This window comes from Mytilus californianus, unplaced genomic scaffold (genome assembly GCF_021869535.1).
Source record: "Mytilus californianus isolate M0D057914Y unplaced genomic scaffold, xbMytCali1.0.p SCAF_8, whole genome shotgun sequence".
NCBI classification, from domain to species: domain Eukaryota; kingdom Metazoa; phylum Mollusca; class Bivalvia; order Mytilida; family Mytilidae; genus Mytilus; species Mytilus californianus.
The window spans coordinates 102,013,155-102,040,856 of NW_026262734.1; the positions used below are offsets into that span (position 1 = coordinate 102,013,155).

Sequence of the window (27,702 nt, forward strand, 5' to 3'; positions counted from 1 at the left end):
CAGAAAAATTAAATTAACAGTATCCAAATCATAAAGGTTGCACTTTGTAAATACAGCTGTTTCTCAAACCACGCCTCTTTTGGGGAGATATTTAATATTCATAGGTATGTTAATTTGTTAACGTACTGGTTCCCATTGATGATCTCTGTGTTTCATCTCATAGAGACATCACTTGGGAATGTAACCAGTATAGAAAAACATGGTAGCGGCTAAATTTTAATTCTTAGGAGGTCCAAAAATGGAGGTAAGGGTAGTATAGAATTTTAGTATAAGTTTAAACTCTTAGAAGTTCAGGGCATATAAATGTTGAAAATATGCCGCACAGCCCTATATTTTGACCTTTGAATAAAATAGTAGTGCATATAAACTTTTCGTTCTGGGATATTATTTTTCACGAAACTTCATAGTAAAAGTGTCACAGTTTTAGCCGCAAAGGGAGTTCCTATGGGAAATTGCATTGTCTGTATTTACAGAATTGCAACCTATATAGGGTTAAAAAATAGAACATACAGAATTTCACAAAATCTGGTTTATCTCAGAGATTTTAAAGAATTTAACTCAAATATGAAGTCTTATAAATATTTCATGAAGATTGAGAAAATCCTGGGCCTTAACTATGATGACTCAGCATAAATTCACAGTTTCCAGTATGCATGGTTTACTTAAAGCCTTGAATTCAAAATAAATTCATAATATATGCCTATTTGTAATTTAAATTGTTTAGAAGTGCTTATATTTACTCTTCGCAGTAATTGCAACTCATTGATCCTTCCTAAATATTTCTGGTGGGGTGTTTTTGTCCTGTCGATAACCCAAAAGTAAGCCGTAACGCCTAAATGTGCTTTTTTGTGACTGCGGCATAAAAAAGTACAAGCTAGAATTACAAAAAGACCTCAGTAAAACTTACAATAGTGTGTTCTATCCTAAATATGTAGTAAATATTCCACATTGCTAGAAACAGGGAAAAAAATTAGGAAATGTGATGCCCCAGGGGCAAAACACAGAGAAAAATGCCTACCCCTGAGTCATAAAACAGATAATTTAACTTGTAAATGCTATGATTTTTTTATTTTAAAGGTCTTTTATAAAGTTAACAATAACTGTGCTAGGAAGTTATGCAAAAATCAGATGTAAGCAGTCATTTCAATCAAACTTTTAGTGAATTTATGCACCAGACTTATATCTTCATAAATACAACTTTTGCAAATATGGCTTTGTTTAAACACTTCTAGGACATATATTAACTAACTTGTGTTAGATATATGGTTAGGGATGATACTGTTGTGACAAGAATTCTAAACTGACCATTTGAGGCAGAAATTGTGAACTTTCATTGACAAATAGGCATACAGTAAGATGTGGACTGGAGACACAGGCAGGATTGGATACTTTGTATAATCTTGAATGTTGGAATGCTTAACTACTAAACAATACATTTATAGTATTCTAAAATGCTTTCAATTTGTTATCAGAATAGTTTCAAACAGGTTTTAGACAGTACATGTCAGAAAACATGCACATAGGGTAAGCTGGCAATAATTAGAGTCTTGTTTTCAAAATCTTTAAAAAATTGAAACAGGGGTAGGGGTATAAAATGTACTGTAAAAGGAGACTTAGAGTATATGCAGTGATTTCTTTAAGGCTATAATTCTGATAAATAAGTATTGTTGTGAGAAACAGTGTTTTTAGAGAGTTTTCTATTTGAATAAATGTTTGTATAGGTTGCACTTTGTAAATACAGCTGTTTCTCAAACCACGCCTCTTTTGGGGAGATATTTAATATTCATAGGTATGTTAATTTGTTAACGTACTGGTTCCCATTGATGATCTCTGTGTTTCATCTCATAGAGACATCACTTGGGAATGTAACCAGTATAGAAAAACATGGTAGCGGCTAAATTTTAATTCTTAGGAGGTCCAAAAATGGAGGTAAGGGTAGTATAGAATTTTAGTATAAGTTTAAACTCTTAGAAGTTCAGGGCATATAAATGTTGAAAATATGCCGCACAGCCCTATATTTTGACCTTTGAATAAAATAGTAGTGCATATAAACTTTCCGTTCTGGGATATTATTTTTCACGAAACTTCATAGTAAAAGTGTCACAGTTTTAGCCGCAAAGGGAGTTCCTATGGGAAATTGCATTGTCTGTATTTACAGAATTGCAACCTATAACGTTCAAATGATCTGTTTCAGATAACTTAACATGTTACACCATTTTGAAGACATATCTGCTCTACAACCAAACCAAGGACTTACACTTCTTCCATGGAACTATTGGCCTCCCCATTTGTTATAACACCTGATTCCATGGCTTCTAATCTGGTTTTTAGATCTCCATTTTTCTTTTGTAGATCAACTATCACAGAGTTAAGGAATTCAACCTAAAATCAAATAACAAAATTAAGGATCTTACTATCTTATTTCAGCACATACATTCTTTCAAAAAAGTTGTGTATGGTTGTACACTTTCTTTGCAGTATGCTGTGATATAGTTTATAGAAGACACCCAATGTTGAAATGATTGTTACCCCAAGGCCAGTATTCTTTAAGCGGGACAATTAAAAACAACAATGTAAAGAAATAAAAGACGTTTTTCTTAGTACACTGTTTATCGAAAATGGTTAACAGTATTTTTTACTATCCATTTTTATTCCCAAATCTACAAGTTTTAAAATTTGATATCTATCTCAAGGCTTTCTTTCCTTATTGAATTTTGAAATATTTTCCTAATCTGAGTGTTAAATATAGGTTTTATCCTGTAAATATATGTACTGACTGACCTGACCGTCTATTGTCTGTTTATCTTCAACTTCATTGGCTACAAAAAAAAACCAACAATATCTCAATATTAGCTTCTCATTAGGCTACAAAAAAACAATGTCTCAATATAAGCAGACAAATAGCGATAATGTGTGTTGTAATTGACTTCCAGAGCCTGAAGCTAAATTTTACTTTTATCAAATAGTATGTTTGTCCATCTAAAGTTGAGTTTTAACTTACTGCATTATAGAATTGCTATAGACTTCCTAAGTCTAAAAGAAACTACTATTTTATCTCTCATTCCTATGCTATTAAACGAGTCAAAAGCTAAGAGTTTACAATAGAGTCCATTAAGTATTGCTGTTGAGTTCTAGAGCCTGTATCTGAGATTTTACCTGACAGTCCTATAGTATTGCTGTTGACTTCTTGAGCCTGAAGCTGAGATTTCAGTGAGTTTATCTGACTAATCAAGTCTTTATTTTCTTGTTCCTGGTTCTCTGTTGAATGTCTGAACTTTTCTAGTGAGGCATTATCATTCTTTAAGTTGGCAACCTGTTTGTATCAAAAAAGAAAAATGATTTATTCTACTGTTCTAAACCGATTTATAATTGAGTATCACTAATTCTTTACCACAAATAACTATTTGCATCAAATAATACATACGTTGGTTTTGCTATTTTGTACACTGTGTGAATTTGTATGTAAAAAAAGGTGGAAAAAAACACTTGTGATTAGGTTCCACATATTTGAAGAAAAGTAGAATTATATTGCTTCAATGAAATATCAAATCGATTACCAGTAGATGAATTTGGGCAAACAAATCCAAAAATAGAAATTATCTCATCAAAAAGGTATAAATTTTGTAATATGCACGTCTCGATCTGATAGTTTCAAGTGGGACAGGTGACAAGATTCACTTATAAAATCTGTCAAATAATTTGAACTAAAAATCATATATACAAACAAATCTTGAGCAAAAAAAAAAGGTCATAATCACCTCCTTCTGAAGAGAAATCTTCGTCTTTTCCAGACTTTCAATTTCCTTTCTGTGACTGAAAAAATGAACAAAAAAGAAAATAAGTCATACGTAATATGTCTATTTCAGCTTCACTATTAAGTGTATACATAGTACAATGTATAATAAATTGAGATTTGCTTATTTGTTAATTGGATCATGAATTTTCTATATCAATAATTTTTTCGTTTGTTTTTTTCTCTATCTCTGGAGTTAAAATCATCACTTTCACCAAGTTAATTAAGGAATAAGTCACAATTTCTGGATGCTTGTGAACCAATTTGAACTGTTATTGTCGACCTATAATTATATTCATGATTCACCTAACAATTAAGCAAATTCTGTGTTCTTACAAACATAAATATTTTAGCTGTTATTTAATTTTTTGTCATTTCACATGTAATATACCTAAATTGTTCTTAAACAATGCCGACTGGATTCAATTGGAGATTATTCTATTGAAATTATTCATTCATGATGCAAGGAACTGGGCACAGGATATATAATGTATTTCAAGTCATTTTTGTCGATTAATACTGCAGTTAAAATTGAATTGTATCGGTTATATGCTTTACTTTTATCTTCATTTAAAAAAAAACAAAATTATTAAATATACATAGAAATACTTTTTAAATACATAAAAAATCTAACTAAGAAGGCTGAAAAAGTGAAAAAGCTTAACTTAAAATGTTAAGGAGTAGCAATTTGTTTTAAATGTATCTAACTAAATGTTATTTGCCCTAAAATGCAAAGTCTAGGAGAGAAAATAAAATATCATATTTTAAATTTAAATTTTATGTTTGTTTTAAGTGTTTTTTTCAGTAGATATTTGTAATTATGTTTCTAATCTAATAGTTCTATGCCCATGATGCCATATTGTTTTTCTAATTTCATAAGTTTTTCATATTTCACTGAAAAAATTTGCAAGGTCAGACAAAACACTAATTTTGAGTTTGTTCACCAAAGAAGCAGTTTTCAAGCAAATTTTTTGTCAAAAGAGAAAATATGTGACATCAAGGATAATATGCATTTCAACATATCAACATCACAAGACCAAATGGCACTATCTTCAAACTTTCAGTTAATGTGAAATATTTATCAATAACAGGTAGGCTTGAAAAATCTACAACGGTCGCAGAAACCTAACAAATATTCAAAATACATTTGTACCAGATATATTAACATAATTAATTGTCTACAATGGGCATTTCCATGCATGTACAGAAGCAAGATTACTTATACTAATACATGTATTAATAAACTGGCTTTATTAATCATTCCATATTGTCTAGTGTTCCTGGTATCAGAGTCATTTGAACAAAGAATATCATGCAGTTAGTATACGTGATCTGTTAACCTGATCCAGATATTATTTCATTCAAGGTAATATATCAAACCTGTTATCAGAAAACTTTTTAAATCTTAAAGATGCAAGCATAATTAGGAGGTTCAAATTTATGCATCTGACAAAAAATTGCTGTATTAAAAAAAAATTTTGTATTTTCTACTTCTTTCTCTTGAATACAGGAAAAATTTTGATGAAAATATTTTTTGGTTAACAAGTACTTTAGTAGTAGATTGTGAGTTAAAAAAATATCTGAATCAGTTTTTATTGTATAGTTTAAAAGAATTTTTTCTTTCTTCTATTATTCCCAAATATATGTATTTCTTATAACATTTTGTCCTCAGAGTAGGTTATAAATTTGTATCTTTTTAGTAGAAATTCAAATGTCAAACTGTTTTTCAAAAAGAGGTTACATCTTTTAAATGTAACAGACACTTTTAAATTTTCTGCGTAATGAATTCAATGATTAACTTTTCTGATGTACATGTAGGTCTATTTAAAAGCTTTTAAAATTAAGCAAATTAGTAAAGTATATTTGACTTTGAAAATTCTATTTTTGACACTTTTAAACAAACAGAAGACAAGTAAAGCTTGTACAACATTGATCAAAATCAAAGAATGAAAAAAAAAAAGATTCAAATGATAAATTCAGAGGATGTAACTATAACAAGCATTATTCAAGGTCACTTAAGTTTGTAGAAATAACTGTGCAATAATAATTTCTAGCAAATATAACAATCATGCACTTATGAGCTTACCATCAAGACCATGTGGAGAAATCAGCGACACACAGTCAAAGGTTAAATAAAAAACAATACACACTTTTAATAAGACAGTTCTAGACCTTCACTACACAATCAGTTAAGCAATAAATATTTTTCTTAACTTTTGTTTCCAAAGAAACCACTAAATATCATGTTCCTTCACTGCGAATATCATCACATAAAATTGAAAACTAATGCTAAAACTTCATATTCATAACTTTAAAAGCTCCTAAAGACTTAATTCAAATTAGAAATGAAACTTAAACTTATTAAGTTTGTTCATATATGACACAGAAATACTGTATAAATACCAATATAACCCCCTTGTCCTAATAGATGCACTCCCAACACCTCTCCCTCTTTACAATTTGCTGGTTTCAAAATTAAATTAGAATCAACATCTTTTTTATACCAATAAGACTTAAATAAGTCCATAACCCTTTAAATTGCTGAACTTAAAACTTTCATGAATTACATACTGTGTTCTCTTGTTTTCAAGTTAAATTTATTGGTTATATTCCCAGTAAGTAAATGCAGGTTGTTTGAGACAAACCAGTTATTGTTTAGGCCAAATTATTAACTTTTTAATAAAATTACACCACCAATTCTGGATTTCTTAGTTGAGGTTTTGGTGACTATTTCAATTCTTTCTTCAGGAAAATTCAACAGCACCAATTCTTGATTTACCAAGATACCAAATAAGTCTTATAAATGCTTAGATAATGATAACTTTTTACTTTTAACTTTTACACCCTAATAGATATCTTGTATAATAAGACATACTGAGAAACCCTCTTCATGAGTCCCAACTTCAATCTGATCTCCTGGTCAAACTACTTACTTTTACTGCATTTACAAAATATACACTATATGATTTGAACTGATATTTTCTTTGTATACAGTTATTTCAAAATAAACAGCTGATTTTCTTGTACGATAACTTGTATTATCACCAAAATACCATACATGCTCGCTTATAAGTCGGAAATTTGGGAGTAAAATTCAATATACAGAAAGAGTTACAGATTCAGCGACCAGAGGAAAAATCCAAGCCAGAGAAAGGTGGCCAGATGTAAATTTTCTGGGCAAAACTATGCTGGTGACAGCCAAACCACCATAAATGCCTAAATAGTTTTTGTTGAAAAGAAATGAATACAAAACTTTTGTGTCTTATTCAACTCCCAAATTTCAGACTTATAAGTGAACATGAATAGTATCTATGAAAATTATGACCACTTATTCACTTATTCTATTAAATGACTAAAAACTTTCTAAGTTTTAATGTGTCACACACACATAGTGAAGTGATCAACCATGACAAGACTACAAACAATTTGATAAAAGACGACACCCACCTATCTTCTGTTTTCTCCATCTCTTGGTTCAACTGCATGTTCTGTTCTTCTAACTGTGAAAGAAGAAGACAATGACATGATTAGTTGCATTATGTTTTATTTTGTAATTATGTGCAGATTATTTTTTAACTACCTCTGTGATATTACAAATTGTAGGGCGAGGTTTATTTTATCTATTTGGGATTCTTTCATATTTGACTCCTTACTAATGTGAATGTTACTCCTAAGTTAACTATGTCATAAAAACATATTCTTTTCTCTTCCTTTCTTCATATATAAAACAGATTTCAACAAGTCAGTTACTACAGAGTAATTAATCTCAAAAGCAGATTTTAGGGGGCAGGTAATGAGCTTAAGGTTAATGGTTAGACTTTTTACAAGTCCCATTTACACAGTACAAATCATCATTATGGCATGATTATAAAGTCCCAGGCCAAATATCAAATCATTCCATAATACAAAGGTAGAGTATAAAGTTTTGGACAAGTGAAAGGTAAGAAACCATCCTCTGTATGAGTTGGGAAATATTTTTTTTTTCAAAGTCCTTTTCCCCCAATATCTATCTAAGACTTTTCCATTAAAACTTACATGGTACCTATAGAAGGCATCTTGCAAATGAGGTAGCTACCTATAGAGGCAATTCATAATCTCACTTAAATTTTCACTGTACAAAAAAGTATTTGCCACCTATACATGGTATAGATCAGATTTCAAAGTACCTTCCATGAGTTACATGTATATTTTTTGGAACAGCCCTAATACAGTTTATTGACTTTAACAAAACCTAAAAAATAATTACCCTCCTCCTTTCTTCAGCTACCAGATTAGAGAATTCTAACTGTGCCTTCATGGTATCTCTCTCATCCTCCACCTCTTTAAATAAAGCCTCTAACTGGTTGTATCGTTGATCTGTCTCGGAGGTCTGCATTAGAAGTTTCTTTTCCAATTCCTTCACTCTCTTTTCTCCGTGGCTAATTTCAGATTGTAACATGCCATCTAATTCTTTGACCCTGGCCTGTGCTTTCTCAATCTGTAAAATAAAAAATAAAGTAATTTTCTCTATGGTATAAAGTATAAATACTAACTTGATATGTGTTGTCACGTTTGGTTATTCCATTTTGTGATTTGGCTTTTATTTTTCAGTCCATTTTGGTTATATAGCTCTAAAAGTGTCCAGGTATTTGTACATCCTTGGCTTTCATTTTTTATGCTTGAGTGTTCCTGATGAAGGTACATCCACAAAAGCACTTTGGATGCACAACATTTATAAAGTTAACATTTTGTGTAGTGCTCCTTTTGTTCTTGATGAAGCTAACTTAGTTGTGTTGATAAACACTGTTATCTTAATCATGATACTGATTGGATTTTCAAACTGATAATTCATATAAAGGCTGCTTTGTTTTGGTATTTTTGGTTTTTATGCTATGCTTTTTATACTTTTGATTGAGTCCAACTATAATCACTATCTTTGTTAGAAAATATTTTGCATTGCAGTCAAATATTGTGTACCTTCAAAATCTGTCATTGCATTGACAAAAAATGTAAAGCACAAACTTTTAAGTCATGCAGACTTGCAATACATATACATATGTGTATAATCTGTGAAATGACACATCAGTGTTATAAAAAAAGAAGTAATCGTTCCCAGTCTAGCTTTACAAACCTGTGTTTGTAGATCATGTGACTGACTTTGTGATTTCTGTGACATGGCTTCTTCTTTTTCATTCACTTCTGTCTTCATTTTCTCAACCTATTATTAAAATGAAAATAAAATAAAATGCATATCTATGTATCTAAGCTATAGCTGTAATTTCCTTGTTTTTCATACATATTTATACTTTATATTTAGCTGAACCTTGTCTCTATCACAGAATAACCTTCTAACGTCATGCAACAATCATATTTTAATTATGACATCAAATTTTTTAAATTGTGATGCAATGTTTTGTGGTGTGATTTTTAGTAATGGATAACAAATTTGCATACAAGTGTAAATATGCCTATTCAGTCTAATTTTTCAAATAAATTTCGTTTATTTTTATTGCAAAACCTTTTCTGAATCTGGGAAAAATATATATTTTCTTTTACAAATGAGATCACATTTTCCAACAAAAATACTAATAATTTATTTGTATTTCTCTATTTTCAGGCATTTCTTATCTTATTTATTTGTAATGAAGATTCATTTATTTTTGTGGGTAACATTTTTTGTTGTTAAAGGAAAAATTGAAAGTTCATGGATCACTTCATTTAGTGATTTTTCAAATTCTGCCTTCAATTGAATTTTATTTTGCTAAACACTTAAATTAATGATCAAATTTAGATTAATTTAAATTAATGAAAAATCACAAAAAAAATTACATCCGCCTAAATAAAGACAAATCCACGGTAATTGAAAGTTTAGTTCATTTTTCCTTTTCAACACTGAAAGTTATATAATTGAAATGAGCCTTCCCTTCAAACAAAACTGGTTCTTACAATTTTCATTTTGGGTGTTTGTATATCTAACAAGGTAAGATTTTTACATTTGTCATATATACTGTTCAGTGGTAAATTTTCCGCAGTTCCAAATTCACCATTAATATGGCTTACCCAAAAGGCATCCCCCCTCCTCCCCCGATGCTGATATTCTTATGATCATATGTAAGTAAGATGCTATCTTAATCATGAAATAAGCGAAAAGAAACCTCTTGCATAAATTTTCCCGATTTTCAGTTAAAAGATTTTCATTTGTTTTACTTCTATACCTCTTTCTGTAATTCTTCTATCTGTATATCTTTCTGTTGTAGTGAAGCTTTACTTTCCACTAGTTCCCTGTTAACTTTATCATTTTCTTCCACAAGTTTAGTCTTCTCGGTTACCAGTTCTTCTTTTTCTTGTTGAATCTATTCAAAATACAAAATTTAAATTAAATCTTATATATAACAAGAAATGATTGTAACAGGATGCTGTTACGAAGTCTCCCAAACGAAGCTCCCATAATTCGTAATTCCCAGGGTCGCCTGACATTGGACAAAGTCCAGTAAAGTTATATGCATTAGTGATGCCTGGGGACTAATCCTGTATATCATTCAAATCATCCTGGCATGACAAACCAGAATATATATGGTTTAGGGGTGGGGATCTTGACCATTTACAAGATACTAGAACATTGGGGGTGGGGGGAACCCCTGGGGACTGACCGTATACGTCATTCAAATGTTCGAGACATGATGAACAGGAATATATATGGTTTAGGGGTGGGGATCTCTACCATTTACAAGATATTAGAACTTTCTCAAATGGCAGGGGGTCAGGATGACCCCTGGGGACTAACCCTGTATATCATTCAAACCATCTTGGTATGACAAACCAGAATATATATGGTTTAGGGGTGGGGATCTTGACCACTTACAAAGATATTAGAACTTTTTAAAATGGCAGGGGGTGGGGGTGACCCCTGGGGACTAACCCTGTATTTCATTTGATGTGCTTTATCATGACAAACCAGAATATATATGGTTCAGGGGTGGGGATCTCGACCATTTACAAGATATTAGAATTTTCTCAAATGGCAGGGGGTCAGGATGACCCCTGGGGACTAACCTTGTATATCATTCAAACCATCTTAGCATGACAAACCAGAATATATATGGTTTAGGGGTGGGGATCTCTACCATTTACAAGATATTAGAATTTTCTCAAATGGCAGGGGGTCGGGATGACCCCTGGGGACTAACCCTGTATATCATTCAAACCATCTTAGCATGACAAACCAGAATATATATGGTTTAGGGGTGGGGATCTCAACCATTTACAAGATATTAGAACTTTCTTAAATGGCAGGGGGTGGGGGTGACCCCTGGGGACTAACCCTGTATTTCATTTAATGTGCTTTATCATTTAGAACATTTTCAATTAAAAAGATTGTGTCTATCACAAACGGTTTTCAATTTAGAATCATTTGGAAATTTTTAAAAATAAAATCCCATAGGGTTCTATAGTAAAACCCTCCTTTCTTTTTGCCCCTCAAAGTACCCCTTTATAAACCCCATTGCACAAACAAAACCCTGATTGCACCACTAGACATGTTAGTCTAACATATTGTGAAACCCTAAGTTAATCTGACAAGCGGTTTTGGAGAACAGGTGCGGACAAGTTCAAATTTAAAAGCGGCGGAAGAAGAAGAAGAAGAAGAAGAAGAAGAAGAAGAAGAAGAATAATAATAATAATAATAAGAACTGAGCAAAACCAATAAGTCTTCCCAAACTTCGTTTGGGAGACTTAATTAAGAGAAATAAAGTACTTATTTATTAATTTCTCAATGAATTGATGTAAACATGTTGGTTTTTTTTGGAATTTAATACTTCAAATCTTTGCATAATCAGTTTTCCCATTCAGCACATTGATTTTTCAAAGTTGTGTTTTTTGTAATATCTGTGAAGTAGGGAATTTTTGCACACCCTCACCATATTTGTTTGCAATCTACACATTTGTTTCCTATTAATGACAAAAACATCTTTTCCAATTTTGTTGTTGTTGTGATTTTGGTTTATTTTAACACTTGTGAAGTGTTTTAGAATCATCTACAAATACTTCCAATTTTAACTAAATAATGGCAAACAGGTTTTCCCAATGAAAATAACACACAAGATCACACACGACTTGAAATAACTGGAGTGATAAATTTTTTTTTCCAGAATTCCTTTGGCGAAAAATGATGTGAGGGTTATGTATCAATACAGATTATACACAGGTTTGTTTTACTTTATTAAGGTACACTTATTAATAACTTAGAGTCTGAAACCCTATTGTATTTAAAACTTCTTAAGATGATGAAGAGGCTTGAAATCCTGATATTATCATTAATTAAGGGCTGTCCCATAAATCAAACTTGGGACCCAGAAAAGGTACTTCTATGGGCTATTGTCAAGTGAATATACAAAAGATATTCTAAAATTGCCTCTATAGGTAGTTACCCTATTTTCAAAGTGCCTTCCCAGTACCATGTATGTTTTAATGGAACAGCCCTTATCAAATTACAGAAAATCAACAGCCTGACTCTCTGTCATTCTTATTATCTTACAGAAGATTTAGTTCCTGACAATCTGCCCTGTTAATAAACTTACAAAAGATTAAGTTTCTGACAAAAAACATACAGATGATTTAGTTTCTGACAATAAACTTACAAAAGATTTAGTTTCTGACAATAAACTTACAGAAGAATTAATTTCTGTCAATAAACTTACAGAAGATTTAGTTTCTGACAATAGACTTACAGAAGATTTAGTTTCTGAAAATAAACTCACAGAAGATTTAGTTTCTGTCAATAAACTTACAGAAGATTAAGTTTCTGACAATAAACTCACAGAAGATTAGTTTCTGACAATAAACAAACAAAAGATTTAGTTTCTGACAATAAACTCACAGAAGATTTAGTTTCTGACAAAAAACTCACAGAAGATTGAATTTCTGACAAAAAACTCACAGAAGATTTAGTTTATGACAATAAACTTACAAAAGATTTAGTTTCTGACAATAAACTCACAGAAGATTTAGTTTCTGACAATAAACTTACAAAAGATTTAGTTTCTGACAATAAACTCACAGAAGATTTAGTTTCTGACAATAAACTTACAGAAGATTTAGTTTATGACAATAAACTCACAGAAGATTTAGTTTCTGACAATAAACTAACAGAAGATTTAGTTTATGACAATAAACTTACAAAAGATTTAGTTTTTGACAATAGACTTACAGAAGATTTAGTTTCTGTCAATAAACTTACAAAAGATTAAGTTTCTGACAATAAACTCACAGAAGATTTAGTTCCTGACAATAAACTCACAGAAGATTTAGTTTCTGTCAATAAACTTACAGAAGATTTAGTTTCTGATAATAAACTCACAGAAGATTTAGTTTCTGTCAATAAACTTACAGAAGATTTAGTTTCTGTCAATAAACTTACAGAAGATTTAGTTTCTGATAATAAACTCACAGAAGATTTAGTTTCTGACAATAAACTCACAGAAGATTTAGTTTCTGTCAATAAACTCACAGAAGATTTAGTTTCTGACAATAAACTCACAGAAGATTTAGTTTCTGTCAATAAACTCACAGAAGATATAGTTTCTGACAATAAACTCACAGAAGATTTAGTTTCTGTCAATAAACTTACAGAAGATTTAGTTTCTGACAATAAACTCCCAGAAGATTTAGTTTCTGACATAAACATACAGAAGATTTAGTTTCTGAAAATAAACTTACAGAAGATTTAGTTTCTGACACCTTGTCCTTGTCTTCCTTCAGATCCTCTATTTGTTGTTGAAGTTTATTTTTCTCGTCCACCATTTTTTCGTACTCCAATTGAACCTTACTATTAGTTACTCTGATATGTATCAAGTCTGTGTTTATACTGTCTTTTTCACTTTCCAACCGTTTCACCATTTTGTCTGCTTTTTCTTTTTCAAACTGAAAATTAAAAAATTCTTTAAATTCATTTTTTTCCCATTTCAACCTCTGAAAGCCTTAGTACAAACAATTGAATAAAAATAACATACAACTATTGGTTACACAGGGGCTTTGCACAAATACTATAAGATCTTCTTTGAAATGTTGTTGGAAGAATTGGCAAGTATCTAAAGGGATGTCTGTCATATTTGTTTTTCGTTAAAACTTTTGTCATAAATTCGGCCGTTTTTGTTTTTAATTGTTTCACAATTTATCATATTGGAGACTCTTATAGCTGTCTCTACTGTATTGGTATTGAAGGCAGTACGGTGACCTATAGTTGTTTAAATCCACATCATTTGGACTGATTGTTTTATTGGCAATAAAACCACATCTCCTTTTTTTATATAGTTATTTAAAGGGGCATTAGCTGTCAAATTCATGTTCCCCGATTTGACTCAAATTAGCAACTTGTAAATATTTGTTCATCTATTACCTTTTTTCTAAAGGGCTACTTATTCCATGAAAATGGAGATGGGTGGGTAACAAGAGCCTTCCAAAATATTTTTTTCAAATGTTGTTGTTTGTTTAATATCTGAAACTGTGAATTCATTATTATTCGTGGAATACCACTTTTTGTGGATTACATGGGTATAAGTGAATCATGAACTTAAATGATCAACAAAGTACAAATTTCTGTAGGCTAACATGCAACTTGGGCAAAACCACAAAATCAAATATCCACGAAAATTGGTCCCCACGAAAATAAATGAATCCACAGTATATGTTTTTTGTTGTTAACTTGTGATTTTGGGTTGCTGTCTTCCTGAAATTTTGTCTTAAACTGTAAAAGCTTCTTTTAATACTTACTTTAAGTGCTTCCATTTCCATATTGATTTTGTCTAGAACCTGTTTATGAGCTTGTGTTTGAACCTCTTGTTTTTCTAAATCAGCTTTACTTTGTTCCAAATTTTTCTTTAAATTGTTAATTTCAGTAATTTTACGATTAATAGCATCTTCTTTGTCTTTTTCAAAGTCTTCTTTCATGGCAGTCATTTTATTATTGGATTTAGATAATTCTTTTTGCTGCAAAGAAAAAAAAGTATTTTTAGTATCTCATTGTATTCAAATTTTCTTGAAAATCCTGTAATTTCTTATATACTGCTTTAAAGTTTCAGTGTCTTTTTGCTGGAGAAAGTCAAAACTATATTATCTGATGTCACACGAAAAAAATAGAAAATACCAACACAGCTTGTGTTGCACAACTGATAACATGGTCACTATTGAAATGCCATGGATCCAAATATACAGCTAAATTCTAATACTTAAGCCATTGATCAAATGTTTCATAAACTAATCCAACATCTTTCTACTCCCTAAGTTTATTTTGTACGTTGGGAAGGTTTGTTTATCACCATATAGAAGTGTTTGATACTTTTAGACCTGTTCATCCTTTTAGAAATGATCAGTTAACATTTTGATCTTCAGATTCATAAGGGGTCTATAGAAATGATCAGTTAATATTTTGATCTTCAGATTCATAAGGGGTCTAATTAGTTTATCTACAGCGTCATTAGGTTAATTTAAAAATTTGTAAGGGGTTCCGTGGAACCAGTGTCTCGCCTGCTATTGCTGCAGTCAGTGTAAAAATGTAATATTTACTCAAATAAGTGAGTCCATTTTATCAGTAAAATACAGAAATTTAAAAAAAAAATTAAAAAATTTTCTTTAGATGCTATTTCTTGGTATTGAAGATTAGCTTCTGTCCAAGTTTCATAACAATGAAGGTTTACAAATTTATCATGTCAAAAAAATTTAATCCCAGACTGTCTGTCCAAATTTCCTAAAATTCCATGAAGGTTTGACAAAGTTATTAATGTCTAAAAAACTTTAACCACAGACTGAACCTAAATGTTGACGCCACCAACCCTGGAATCTAGGATCGCTATGTCTCGCTTTCGCAACATAAATGTCGCGGGCTCAACAAAAATAAGGTTGTCAACACTGATTTTGTGAGTTAGAACCCAGCAAGTGGCCGTTGTTTTCAACCTCAATCTTAAGGTGGTACCCAACACCTTGACTAATATTAATTTGGCTCGTTTAATTTTCATAAAATTTTGACAAAATGTTTACTTTGACCCTTTGACAAAAATATAAAAATTTCAAAAAATTTGAACCAACCACTTTATCAGAAAAATTTCATTGGTTATATAGCAGTTTGACAAACACTAATTTTGATCATTGAGAAGCTTAATATTTCCTTAACAATACAACGTAATTAAAACGTTTAGCTGATTTTTACAGAGTTATCTCCCTGTAGTGTTAGGTACCACCTTAATTGACTAGGATTACCAGTTTCCCTGCCAAAGGTCGTGATTCTCTCAGGCACTCCTCCACCAACAAAACTGGCTGCTACAATGTACCCAGGAGTGCTGACAATGGCATTTAACACCAACAATTAATCAGATTCTAACTTGTAAAACCTTCTACTGCCAGTTTATAACTTACCACATCTTGTAAAGTAAGTTTAATAGTATTTACAACATCATTATGTTTTACAATTAAATTTTCTCTCTCCTTCTCTCCTTCCTTCCTCAATCTATCTTTCTCTTCTCTAAGTTTTGCTGACTGCTGAGTAGAACTTGACAAGTCGGCTTGTAGATCCTGGATTTTTCTGTTGATGAGAAAATAATTTTATATAATAATGAAATTAGCAATAGCTCTTCCGACAGAATATCTTTGTTCTTGTATTTACAAACTTTATATGTATTGGTAAGGATCATTAAGATACTTATTAGATAGAACCAATTTATCAAAAGGAAAGCATTCTGTAAATTTTTTGTCTCTTAAAATTTTGCAAACTATTAGAGTAAATAAATAAAACAATTTTAAAAATACTTCAAGTAAAATAGAAAAGGCAGTTTGAAGACATTGTTATATATGTTAGACAAATATATTACCTGCATGATCCCTGATTAATTTAAGTGTTCTTTTGTTTTATTTTTCCCTATTTCTTTTTGACTCTTACACATTCTGCTTATCTATGTCCACCCAAAAAAAACTAGAACAGTAAAAGTGACACCATCAAAATTCAAACTTGATCTGTGTTTTGTGGTAATAAGCATTGTGTATAAGTTGCATAACATTTGGTTGAGGCAAACTAAAGTTAGAGAACAGAAACAAAAAATTCAGCAATTTTTCCATTTATAAAGGGGCATAACTCTAGAATGGTTTAAGTGACGCCACCAAAATTCAAACTTGATCTGTGTTTTGTGGTAATAAGCATTGTGTATAATTTTCATAACATTTGGTTGAGGCAAACTAAAGTTAGAGAATGGAAACCAACTTTGGGACGTACGGACGCACAAGGATAAAACTTAATGCCACCTCCGCTAAGGCGGGGGCATAAAAATCCATAATCTAATTTCATTCTATGTAATATTATATTTCTACTATCATAGAGAATTTTCATAATTTTTACAGTGTTGATTTCATACTGTCACAGAGTTCTTGAAAAGTATCAGTCTGGATCATTTGACCTATAAACATTTGAAATGTCTGACATATGTTATAACCATGCATATCAAAATGTTTGACACAAATAAGAGAATTTATACAACTTTTCATGCTATTTCAGTCCATATATCTGTGATAAGGGTAAATCCCTTAAAAAAGTATCAATTTTAACTTTGACTGTGATTTCGGGACTCATTTTGCAACAATTATAGAAAATTTGCAATTGTTATCATCTAGATTGTGTGTAGAATGTATAAGTGAATAAATAACAACAGAACAATGCAGTGCAAAGATAAACCAAAAAAAAAGTTTTTTTTTTAAATCCTGACATATCATGCAGCATAAAAGCTATGTAAACTATCAACTAAAGCATCATAATTAAATTAAAAAATGAATAAATCAAAATGAAAACTAGCAACAAGACCAAGCAAAGATATATTATTACAAAATATCTACAATTTAAATTCATATAATTTTTCAATATCGTAATTATTTTGCTTAAATGGGAATACTTTTTTCAAAAAGCTACTGTAAAATTAGTATTGACAGAATTTCCTCACTCATGCAACTATATCTCACTGTTTAGTACAAAACTGTAGGAAAAAGAGTAGATATCTTCCCATAATTCCATAGTGATTAATTTTTTTTTCACCTAACAAAACAGAGAATACAGGATAGTGTACTATGGACATTTGAAAAGTAACTTTGAACCATATATTCACATTTTGACTGTGCAATTACAATTTCATATAAGTGTTAACTGCAAAAGAAGCGAATGGGAAAATACTCAGCGAAAGCCAAACCATCAGAACTATTATTAAAATGATCTGTAACTATCTACACATAAAAACTCTAAGTCTTGCTCATTTTATGGGAAGCAACATTCAGTTATGACAATATAAGGAAGATCACAGAATCAGTAGACAGGTTCTGCTTTATCTTTCAATTAACATTTACTTCCTAGGCCTTACACAAAAAGCTTCTGAGGCAAAATACGAAAAAAATTTGACAAGGCAGAGCAATTAAAAAAAATGTATAGCAAGGCAGTTTTAGGGCTGTTCAATTAAAATGAATGTGGAAGGGAAGTATATTTTTTTTAGACTTGTGTTGTAGGTCATTTATAGTGGTATGTCCTATTGAAGTCTGCAAAATTATTCAAAGAAAGTATGTTGATTAGATTTTTGAAGTCCTTTTCTACCCTCACAAATCCAAAATGGAATAACCCATATATAATATAAACAGTTGACATGGTGTTAATTAGTTAAAATGAAGTGCCTAAGAAGCTCATCATATACTTTTATTGCATTATTCATCTCTTTTGGATAAAGAGTTAAGTGACAGATAATTTAAGTACAGGAACCAGTCTATAGATCCAGTTTGTAGCTGATGAATTCTGGGTAATTCATAATGTTTGTGTTTTCATCAACTATGAACATCCTGAAACCTTTAAAATTTTCAATCTAAAATATACCTTTTTACATGAAACAATACACAATTATTTTTCTTGTGTTTTTATTTTCTTCTTTTCATTGCATTATATATTTTTAATCAAGCATTAGTTTTTTAGTATATAAAAAATTAGAAATAAAATGCCAATGAGCATTCACTTGAAATAGCATGTGGTATAACTGACATAATGGCTGTTGCCATTTTGTAAGTTCTAAAATTCTGAGTAAGTACAACATTGATATTTGGTGACAATTGACAAATATTGACAAATATAACACAAATGTTGAAATATTTTTTGTGGATGAAAGCCCTTTACAGCTTTTTTTAAATAAATTACCCAGAATTCATTTATAACAGGAATTGACCAATACAAACAAAGGGAGGTAAGACAAACCTATTTCTGTCCTGTAGCTGCTCAGTTAAAATTGACAGACGTTTGGAACTATCACCAGAATTTCTCATCATATCACTCATTTGCTGTTCCTAAAAACATATTCAATAATATCATACTACACTCTCCCCTAAAAATGAAAATCTGAATATTACTGTGTATTTAAACTGATTTCACATCAGACAAATTTTGTCGGTAAGCTTTTACTTTTTGGGTTTAAATTTTAACATGGAAACTGCTAATTTTTGTAACTTTCAATTTTTTAAAAGTTACTTATAACTGAAAATTATTTTAAAAAAGTAAAATAAAAATGGAATAGATTTTATGCTTAATTTATTAATAGACTGCGCTGAATTCTATCTTGCACAATATGGATCAGGGTAGCCTATAAATTTCAACAGCAATCTAATCTCATAATTTTTTCTTTAAGAAAAGCATTTCTTTTTTCTACATATTCACAAAGGATGATAATCATTACGAGGAACTTGGATATTCTTTTACACTTAAAGCGATCTGGTCTGTTTCTTAGCCAAAAAACAAACTAATCAGGATGTGAAATTCCAAAACAGAACAGAAAAAAATCAATATATAATATATGGACATGTAACAGCCAACAATATTGAAAGCTTACAATGGGGCCATGGTTACATGTTTCAATTACATACTACTGTAGATTCATTCATTTTTATGGGTACCAGGGCTATAGGAAATTAGAATTTGATTAAAAACATAAGTTCACCTCTACCCCCTGCAATCCAAAACATGGGTTGTTATCTGCTCTTTGGTCGGGTTGTTGTCTCTTTAAAATATTCCCCATTTCCATTCTCAATTTTATGTTCAAATTTGTCTTTAGTTACAAAAGGTCCAGAATCATTAAAATTTGAAAGTGAAAGGTCTTCCTAAAGAAAGAAAAAGATCCTTTATAAAGCAACAGTGTTTAGTATTCTATGACCTTTTAAATTAAAAAATAAAAAGTCCCATCCTAACTGAAAAGACCAATCCTGGACCTCGGACCCACACTGATTTACATTTAAGTATCCTACAAGCAATCATGAATCTACTGTATACACATTATAAATTTTATACTGTCAATAAATAACTGGATATATTGAAAAAATACATGTAAGTGTGAAAACAAATGACTGATAAATAATACCACACTGAAACTGAATAAACATTAAAACTTAATGTGTATAAATATAAGGGTGTACACACATATAAACCAGCCAACAATATCAAAAGCACAACATGTAATTGGAAAGTAGCATCAAAGCTGAGGGAGGTTTAAATAAATCTTTGAAGGAAAAAAACGAACTTGGAGTTTCTAGACTACATTTATAAATACAAGTCATTATTATAAATCTGTGTGTATTTGTACCAAAATTCACTTTTTTCATTGACAGAAAATGTGAAATTTTTTTTTTCTTTTTTAAATTAAATTTAGGTAAATTATTGCTACACAATGTCACACCTTAAGCCAAAATCTATGCAGCATTGTGTTTGTACAAACTGAACTTGGAAAAAAGTAAATTAAAGATACAGAAAATGTTCTTATATAAAATATGTTACTATTCAGTATAAATTAATTTCAGATCACTGATGGTCATAAATATTTGACATTTTTTTAGGGGGAAAAAATTCTAACTTTCAAACATCAACGGCTATCCTAGACAGAAATAGCTGTCCAATCACAATAATTATTATTCCAGGATTATAAAATAATAACATATCACCATGGTAATACTTACCAGCTGTATTTTCTCATCATTAAGTCTCTTGGCCTTATCTTCACTGGAGGCCAGCTTCCTCTGCAGATCTTAAAATAGAAAATACCAAAATATATTAACTAGTCAATTAAAGTTTCACCTCCTTCAGGCAAAGCTGACAGTAGCCAGTTTGAGCTGTTTTATGTAGACCCTTTCAATTTTTATCCCTTTAGAAATTTTTTGTTTTTGATTTTCCAAGTTTTACACTAGAGCATACCTGATGAAAGATATTCCTTAATCATGTCATGTCCACAGAAATCTATTTTATTAACATCAAAATTTCTATCAAACAGTTGTAACCCTACCATAACTGATAATTGATATTTGACCTGCTGTTGTTTTATGTTTTTTGTAAAATAACCGACATTTGAGATGTTACCTGCTGTGGTTTTATGTTTTGCAGAATAACTGACATTTGAGATTTGATGTGTTTTAGTTTTATGTTTTTAGTAAATATGCTCATTTAACGATTTGTGTTTATCTTTAAATGATCTAAATGAGTTATAAGTAAATATTAATTGAGATTTGACTTGCTTTACTTCTGTGTAACTTACCTGATATTTGAGATTTAAGTTGCTGTACTTGTATGTAACTTACCAGATATTTAAGTTGCTGTACTTGTATGTAACTTACCTGATATTTGAGATTTGAGTTGCTGTACTTTTATGTAACTTACCTGATATTAAGGATTTTAGTGGCTGTTCTTGTGGTTAACTAACCAGATATTTGAGATTTGAGTTGCTGTACTTGTGTGTAACTTACCTGATATTTGAGATTTTAGTTGCTGTAGTTCTAAATTGAAGGTTTCAGAAGCTTTACTTTGATTGTCCATTTGAGAAGTAAGTTCTGAAATAATTTAAGGAAAATCAATGTTTTAATCTCTCATGGCTAATAGTAGATTCTGAACACAATTATCAAGTATGTTAACTGTACTCTAGTGAACAATGTACATGTACTTATCTGACATTATATACCTTCAGAAAAGTAATAAAAAATAAAACTTAATGCCCCCTCCGCTACGGCAGGGGGCATACAAAAAACACATCACCAAGGATCAAACATGAATAAAAGGAGATACTGGGGTATATGTCAATGAGAGAAACTCAATCAAAAAATCACTATAAGACATCTGAAGGTGGTTTCCTAGGTACTTCAGCTACATGTAATCACTATAAGACATCTGAAGGTGGTTTCCTAGGTACTTCAGCTACATGTAATTACTATAAGACATCTGAAGGTGGTTTCCTAGATACTTCAGCTACATGTAATCACTATAAGACATCTGAAGGTGGTTTCTTAGGTACTTCAGCTACATGTAATCACTATAAGACATCTGAAGGTGGTTTCTTAGGTACTTCAGCTACATGTAATCACTATAAGACATCTGAAGGTGGTTTCTTAGGTATTTCAGCTACATGTATTATTGCTTATATGATCATTTTCTATTTGTGGGAAGTAGTTTTTTTTTTTTTTTAAACTTTACGAAATTCAGGACAAGAAATGTTTTTGATCATTGAACAAGTCTGAGGTTTAAATGGGTTGAAAACCTAACCTATTGAAAGAGGATCCAATAAAATATAAAGGCCCTGTCCTGGAAACATGAAAAGGAAGGACTGACAACAGGTTTAAAACATTAAACCCTCAGCAAATTTGTACCCTGGGAACAATCAAACTTTCTCCAAAAACAAGCATTCTGAGAGTATTGCATGGCAATACATAGTCCCCTACCAGTTAAAAATTCTTTGTACTGGAACAAAATGCTAACTTGATCTATAACTTGTCATGGTGTTAACTATATAACAAATATCAATTCAATATCTTCAAGCATGACGAAAAAAAGTGTGGAAAACTGATTACTTGAGTGAATTTTCTTAGTCCAAGGACCATAACTCTGCACAAAACCATCAGACCGGAGCAAAATTCGAACTTGATCTGTAACTTGTCATGATAAAACTATAGAACAATTATCAAATTAATATCTTCAAGCATGACAAAAAAACAGTGCGGAAAACTGATTATTTGAGTGAATTTTCTAAGTCCAAAGACCATAACTCTGCACAAAATTATGAGACAAGAACTTAATTCGAACTTTATCTGTAACTTGTCATGATAAAAGTATATACCAAATTTCAAATCAATATCTTCAAGCACGAAGAAAAAAAGTGGAAAACTGATTTGCCGGACTGAAGGATGGACAGACAGACAGACAGACAGAGTGCATACCTAAAGCCCCCTCCGACCTCGTCGGTAGGGGACTAAACATAAGATCAGCAGATACATAAGTCTTTTGCTATATTAAGGAATTTAGTATTGATAGATCTTTGATAGCCCTTGTTTAATTTATTTACAACTTTCCACAGCAAGGGGCCAATTTAAATAAACACTGATAAATAGTATAGTGACTTGTCAATTATAGAAGACCGAGTATGGACTTCTAGGTTTCATTTATTTGTCTTTTTTTTATTGTTGGGCTATTTCATTGATTGATTAGAATGTTGATGTTCAATGCCACTTTCAACACTATTAATTATATGGTGGTGGTCAATTTTTAATGGTGGAGGAAGCTGGAGTGCCAGGATAGAACCAAGATCTTCGACAGGAAAACTGACAATAAAAGTCAAATAAGATTGGAGTCGAACGCACCTGCCACATGCTACGTTTGGAACTCACCACCTCAGTGTTGACAGGCTAGTGAAACAGAAGACGAACTACTTAGACACTCGTCCACCAAGGCCCCTGTTTTACTGACATATAACCCACTTCTCCTTTTAATCAGAAATTTCTTTTGTAAATCCAGTCAAACCTGTATACACAGGGCAACCAAGTGAAAGGAAAATGAAACTTTTTGTGTATAGATTGAAGGTGCCATTTTGAACAAATGTATACAAAAGCCTTGTGCATGAAGCAGATATATTCTAACACCACCAACTCTGTACTGGCCCAAAAATAAAATTTAGATTGTTTGATGTTGCCTACCAACCCAACTAAAAAGCAGCCTACCTGAAAAACTTTATGACACAAATCAGTTCAAATTTTTTTTTTTAAAGATTTTTTCCTGCTCTAACGTTGTTTTCTCGTCTAAAACATACATGAAACTTATGTTGTTGGCCAAAAAAAAAGTAAAATCCCTACCTACCTATCCAACCCTACATCGCATGGGAAGGCAAAATCAAAAAAAGATTTTTTTAAGGGTGGCCCTGGATTCAATCAAACAGAGGCAAAAGATACCAATGAGATAATTAAACTCACATGTTGTAAACAAACTGACAATTCCATGGCAAAAAGCGAAAAATGACCAAAAGACAAACCAGTCTACAAAAAAACAACATAGAAAACTAAAGACTGAACAACAAGAACCCCACTAGAAAATGAGGGTGATCTCAGGTACTCCGGAAGGGTAAGCAATAATATGTGTCATACTTACTATCTACTTGATTCTTCATATGGTTGTTCTTCTCCCTGGACGCAAATAAATCTTCTTCCTGTTTACAAATAAGAATTGAAATACTACATGCATATCAATAACTCATCATTACATATCATGAAGTTCTCCATAACTGAAATATTTTTATCAGTTTTTTTTAAGCTTGACCATGTGGAATTCAAACAGTAGTATTAAAATTGCAAAAAAACATTTTTTTTTTCTTTTCTTCATTTGATATTATTTATTAAATAGTTTTTTTTTTTTCCTTTTCAGTATTTATAAAAAAATTTATACAATATCAACAGAACTTCATAAATTTCTATGTCTACTTTCAAATTGTAGAGATTTTTTCTGTGTTGTATATATCACAATATAAGCCATTACACAATATATAGCAACACTTTAAAAATTTATATTTAGTTATATTTTAAATAAATTAATATTTTCTTGGATATAACGTTTAGAATTCCACTGCAAATGCAGTTTTATAGACTGCAAAGTAAATAAATAAAAATATAAGGCTACATGTTAATAAAAATCATGCAGTTTTAGAGAGATGAATATTAGTATTTAGAGAGTTTGATATTCAGCTGGAAGCCTATGTATTTCCCTTTACCCTTCTATCAGCAAAATCTAAAGGAACCCAAAAAAATCTAAAGAACATGCGAAAATAAGTATTGAAGTTAAATAAAATTAGTATTAAATGCTCTATTCTATCTATATGAAAGTTTCTGAACAAAGGCTGAAAATTTTCTTTAAATTTCTTGAGCAGCAGCAAAATTCAAATTCAAGTTTTTAAAAAAGCAGAAAAGATATATTTTAGATGTTTTTATTTTAAATATTTATCAAATTTCTTAAAGCACATTCAAGCATGACAATGAAAATAAACTAAAACTCAGCTTAATAGTATGGCTTTGATATTATAGAAACATTAATTTTTGTGGGTTAACATCTTGTTGTTTTGTCTCTAAATAAGGTTTCCAGGGGATTAATTTTTGTGGTCTCCTGTATGTGAAAGTCAAATTCTTTGTACGTTAAAATTTCATTCAGGGTTTTGATTTCTTAGATACACAAATTTCCGCATTTACAGTATCGTATGTATATTTTTTCTCAGTTATAATTACAGTTATTAAATGTTAACTTCGTGATAATAACCAATCTGTTTTCCACTAAATATGACTATATGTCTCATTAATGTATAAAGTGTGTTAGTTTAGAAAACGTCAGCCTCTGTGTCAAAAGCAGGTGTTAACAAAAGTGTAGGTCCATGGTCAAGGACCATCAAATGTTGTCTAAGGGCCTCTCATAATTTTATATTCAAAGTCCAACCATTTTCACAGTTGGAGTGTGAATACAAACAAACCAATTATTTTATGCTGCACATGATGATGTTCTATTGACTTTTGATTTGAATAGAATTGATAATTACTTAAAAAGCAAAGTTCATGACCTTTGAATACATAATTGTTTTAACCCCAGCATAACTGATGGAAAGTCATATAAGAAAAATTATTGTACAATCATAAAATTACTTCTCAACTGACAAAAATCTCTTGCATATTAAACCAATTGACTTTTGAAAGCATAAGCACTCAAGTGTTAGTGGTAATGTGTATTAAACTGTTCATCCCCAATAACATTTTATTCAAAACGAAGACTCTATCAAATCAGTAATATAATTCAGACATGTCCTTTCAAGGAAGAAATATGTTGCCTGATGCAGCTAAATCGACTGCTAAATTCAGTTGAGTTAATTAGTACTTTGTCATTTTTTTTTTAATCTAAAGGATATCTGATGTCTCAATGCTTCTGGTATGACTTTCCCTTTTATACATAGCCCATTTACCACCCAATCCCCAAGTTTAAAGACATCCTAAATTTTGAACCTTGTGCTGTGAGGATGGAAGATTTATTGCTAATAGCAGGTTTGGGGCTGATTTGTGTGCATTTTTGCCCCTTACCTTCAAAATGTTTGTTTTAATGCAACATGTCATTACAGAGTAAAGCTTCCAGCTGAATCAGTCCAAATCTCTGAGAATAAAGACACAATGTTAGTAGTTAGAAAGGGTGTTCAAAACGTTTGAGAAATAAGCTTTCAAACTATGATATGACAGCTTCTAATCAACATGGAATAGAATATTCCTCTCTATAAAAGTATATTTTGTTGTTATATGTTCTCAATCTGATTAAAATACAACACTCTGTTCTACTTTCTGTTCTGGTAATTATTAAGTCAATGAAAATACAGCCTTCAAATTTTTGAGGGTGTGTATCATTATGACAAAACCAGAGGATTCCCAAAGGTCTCTAAAACAGAAAGTAGAACAAGCTTTTTTAGATCCTTGTAAGGAAAGAGTAGACAGAGTGTCTGTATTTCAATCACATTGATATGGTCTAAAACTATTATTTCTTGAAGTGAAGCATAGAATAATCTTAAATTTTCATGATAATTTAAACAAGCAAACTTTAACATACTATTCAAATAGAAATAAGCTTCATTAAGGTAAAAAGGTCAAATTGTATTAAGTAATTGATATAGAAATTTGTGCAACAGTAAAAGAATGCATGTACAAGCTACTTATCAGTTAGTGCAAAATTTCAAGTCAACTAAATAATTACTTATAAACTTTATGGAACAAATCAAGAAGACAGCAAACCTAGTCTATGAAAGTGCACTGCTACCTTTTACATATGTACATTTTTAATATCATGACTTTGAAGTAAAGATGATGCAAATTAATAATACAGTTCTGTTTTAGTACTTCAAAATTATATTGTACCATTTTTATAACAAATTGTGTGTGCCATCTCCAAAAAAAATATGCAGAAAGTCCATGTTTTAATAAGGGCAACCCCAAAAATCACTCAGATCAAAATCTAACATAGCAAGAACACAAATTCATGTCTTGTAGAATATTCTGTGCAAGTTTGGTTGAGTTCTGCCAAGTAGTTTTCAAAGAGGATTATTTAAAAAGGTGTGATGCGGCTGATGAGTTTCTTAGTACTAGATTTATACAACAAGTCGTAAATACCAGTACATATTTTGCACCAGTTCAGAACTTTTAACATTATTGCACTTTGAGTAAACTTTGCTATCAGATTGTACTAAAGAAGTACTATACATTTATTGTATCATAATATTACTGAAAAATTGAAATACAAAATTGTTACTTCAAACTTTTAGTACATATCTAGAACTGCACAATAATGGTACAAAAATAGTACAATAATTTTAAAGTAGTTCAGCAGTACTACAATTTTAGGTTAACTTAATGGCACCCCATAAAATCAAAAATCTTATTCCACATCGCGGTCCAAAACAATGCTACACACTTACCACTTCTTGCAGATTATTAGATAACTGTTTTACTTCTTTGTTCTTCGTTGTAAGAATTTCTTCTAGTTCTGATATCTTATGTTCTTTCTCTTCCAATTCTAGACTAACTTGGCTCGTCTGTTAAAAAAAATCTTGTAATTAAGGCATCAA

At 30.9% G+C, this 27,702-nt stretch overlaps 1 protein-coding gene across 8 annotated transcripts in view; it reads right to left on the minus strand.

Annotated features, from left to right (window-relative positions):
• The window catches only part of LOC127712255 (CAP-Gly domain-containing linker protein 1-like), an 85,284-nt gene that overhangs the window by 26,296 nt on the left and 31,286 nt on the right, over positions 1-27,702 (minus strand). For 7 of the 8 annotated variants that reach the window (XM_052218591.1, XM_052218592.1, XM_052218590.1 and 4 more), the window contains 16 exons: positions 27,553-27,669; positions 24,216-24,273; positions 21,554-21,637; positions 20,774-20,841; positions 19,029-19,117; positions 16,178-16,343; positions 14,540-14,755; positions 13,487-13,690; positions 9,988-10,125; positions 8,904-8,990; positions 8,040-8,270; positions 7,241-7,293; positions 3,759-3,813; positions 3,157-3,313; positions 2,782-2,819; positions 2,258-2,382 (listed from right to left, as the gene is read on the minus strand). In XM_052218591.1, coding sequence (XP_052074551.1) covers positions 2,258-2,382; positions 2,782-2,819; positions 3,157-3,313; positions 3,759-3,813; positions 7,241-7,293; positions 8,040-8,270; positions 8,904-8,990; positions 9,988-10,125; positions 13,487-13,690; positions 14,540-14,755; positions 16,178-16,343; positions 19,029-19,117; positions 20,774-20,841; positions 21,554-21,637; positions 24,216-24,273; positions 27,553-27,669 — 1,886 coding nt within the window. The remainder of the gene's footprint in view (positions 1-2,257; positions 2,383-2,781; positions 2,820-3,156; positions 3,314-3,758; positions 3,814-7,240; positions 7,294-8,039; positions 8,271-8,903; positions 8,991-9,987; positions 10,126-13,486; positions 13,691-14,539; positions 14,756-16,177; positions 16,344-19,028; positions 19,118-20,773; positions 20,842-21,553; positions 21,638-24,215; positions 24,274-27,552; positions 27,670-27,702) is intronic. The other variant, XM_052218586.1, reaches the window with a different exon arrangement.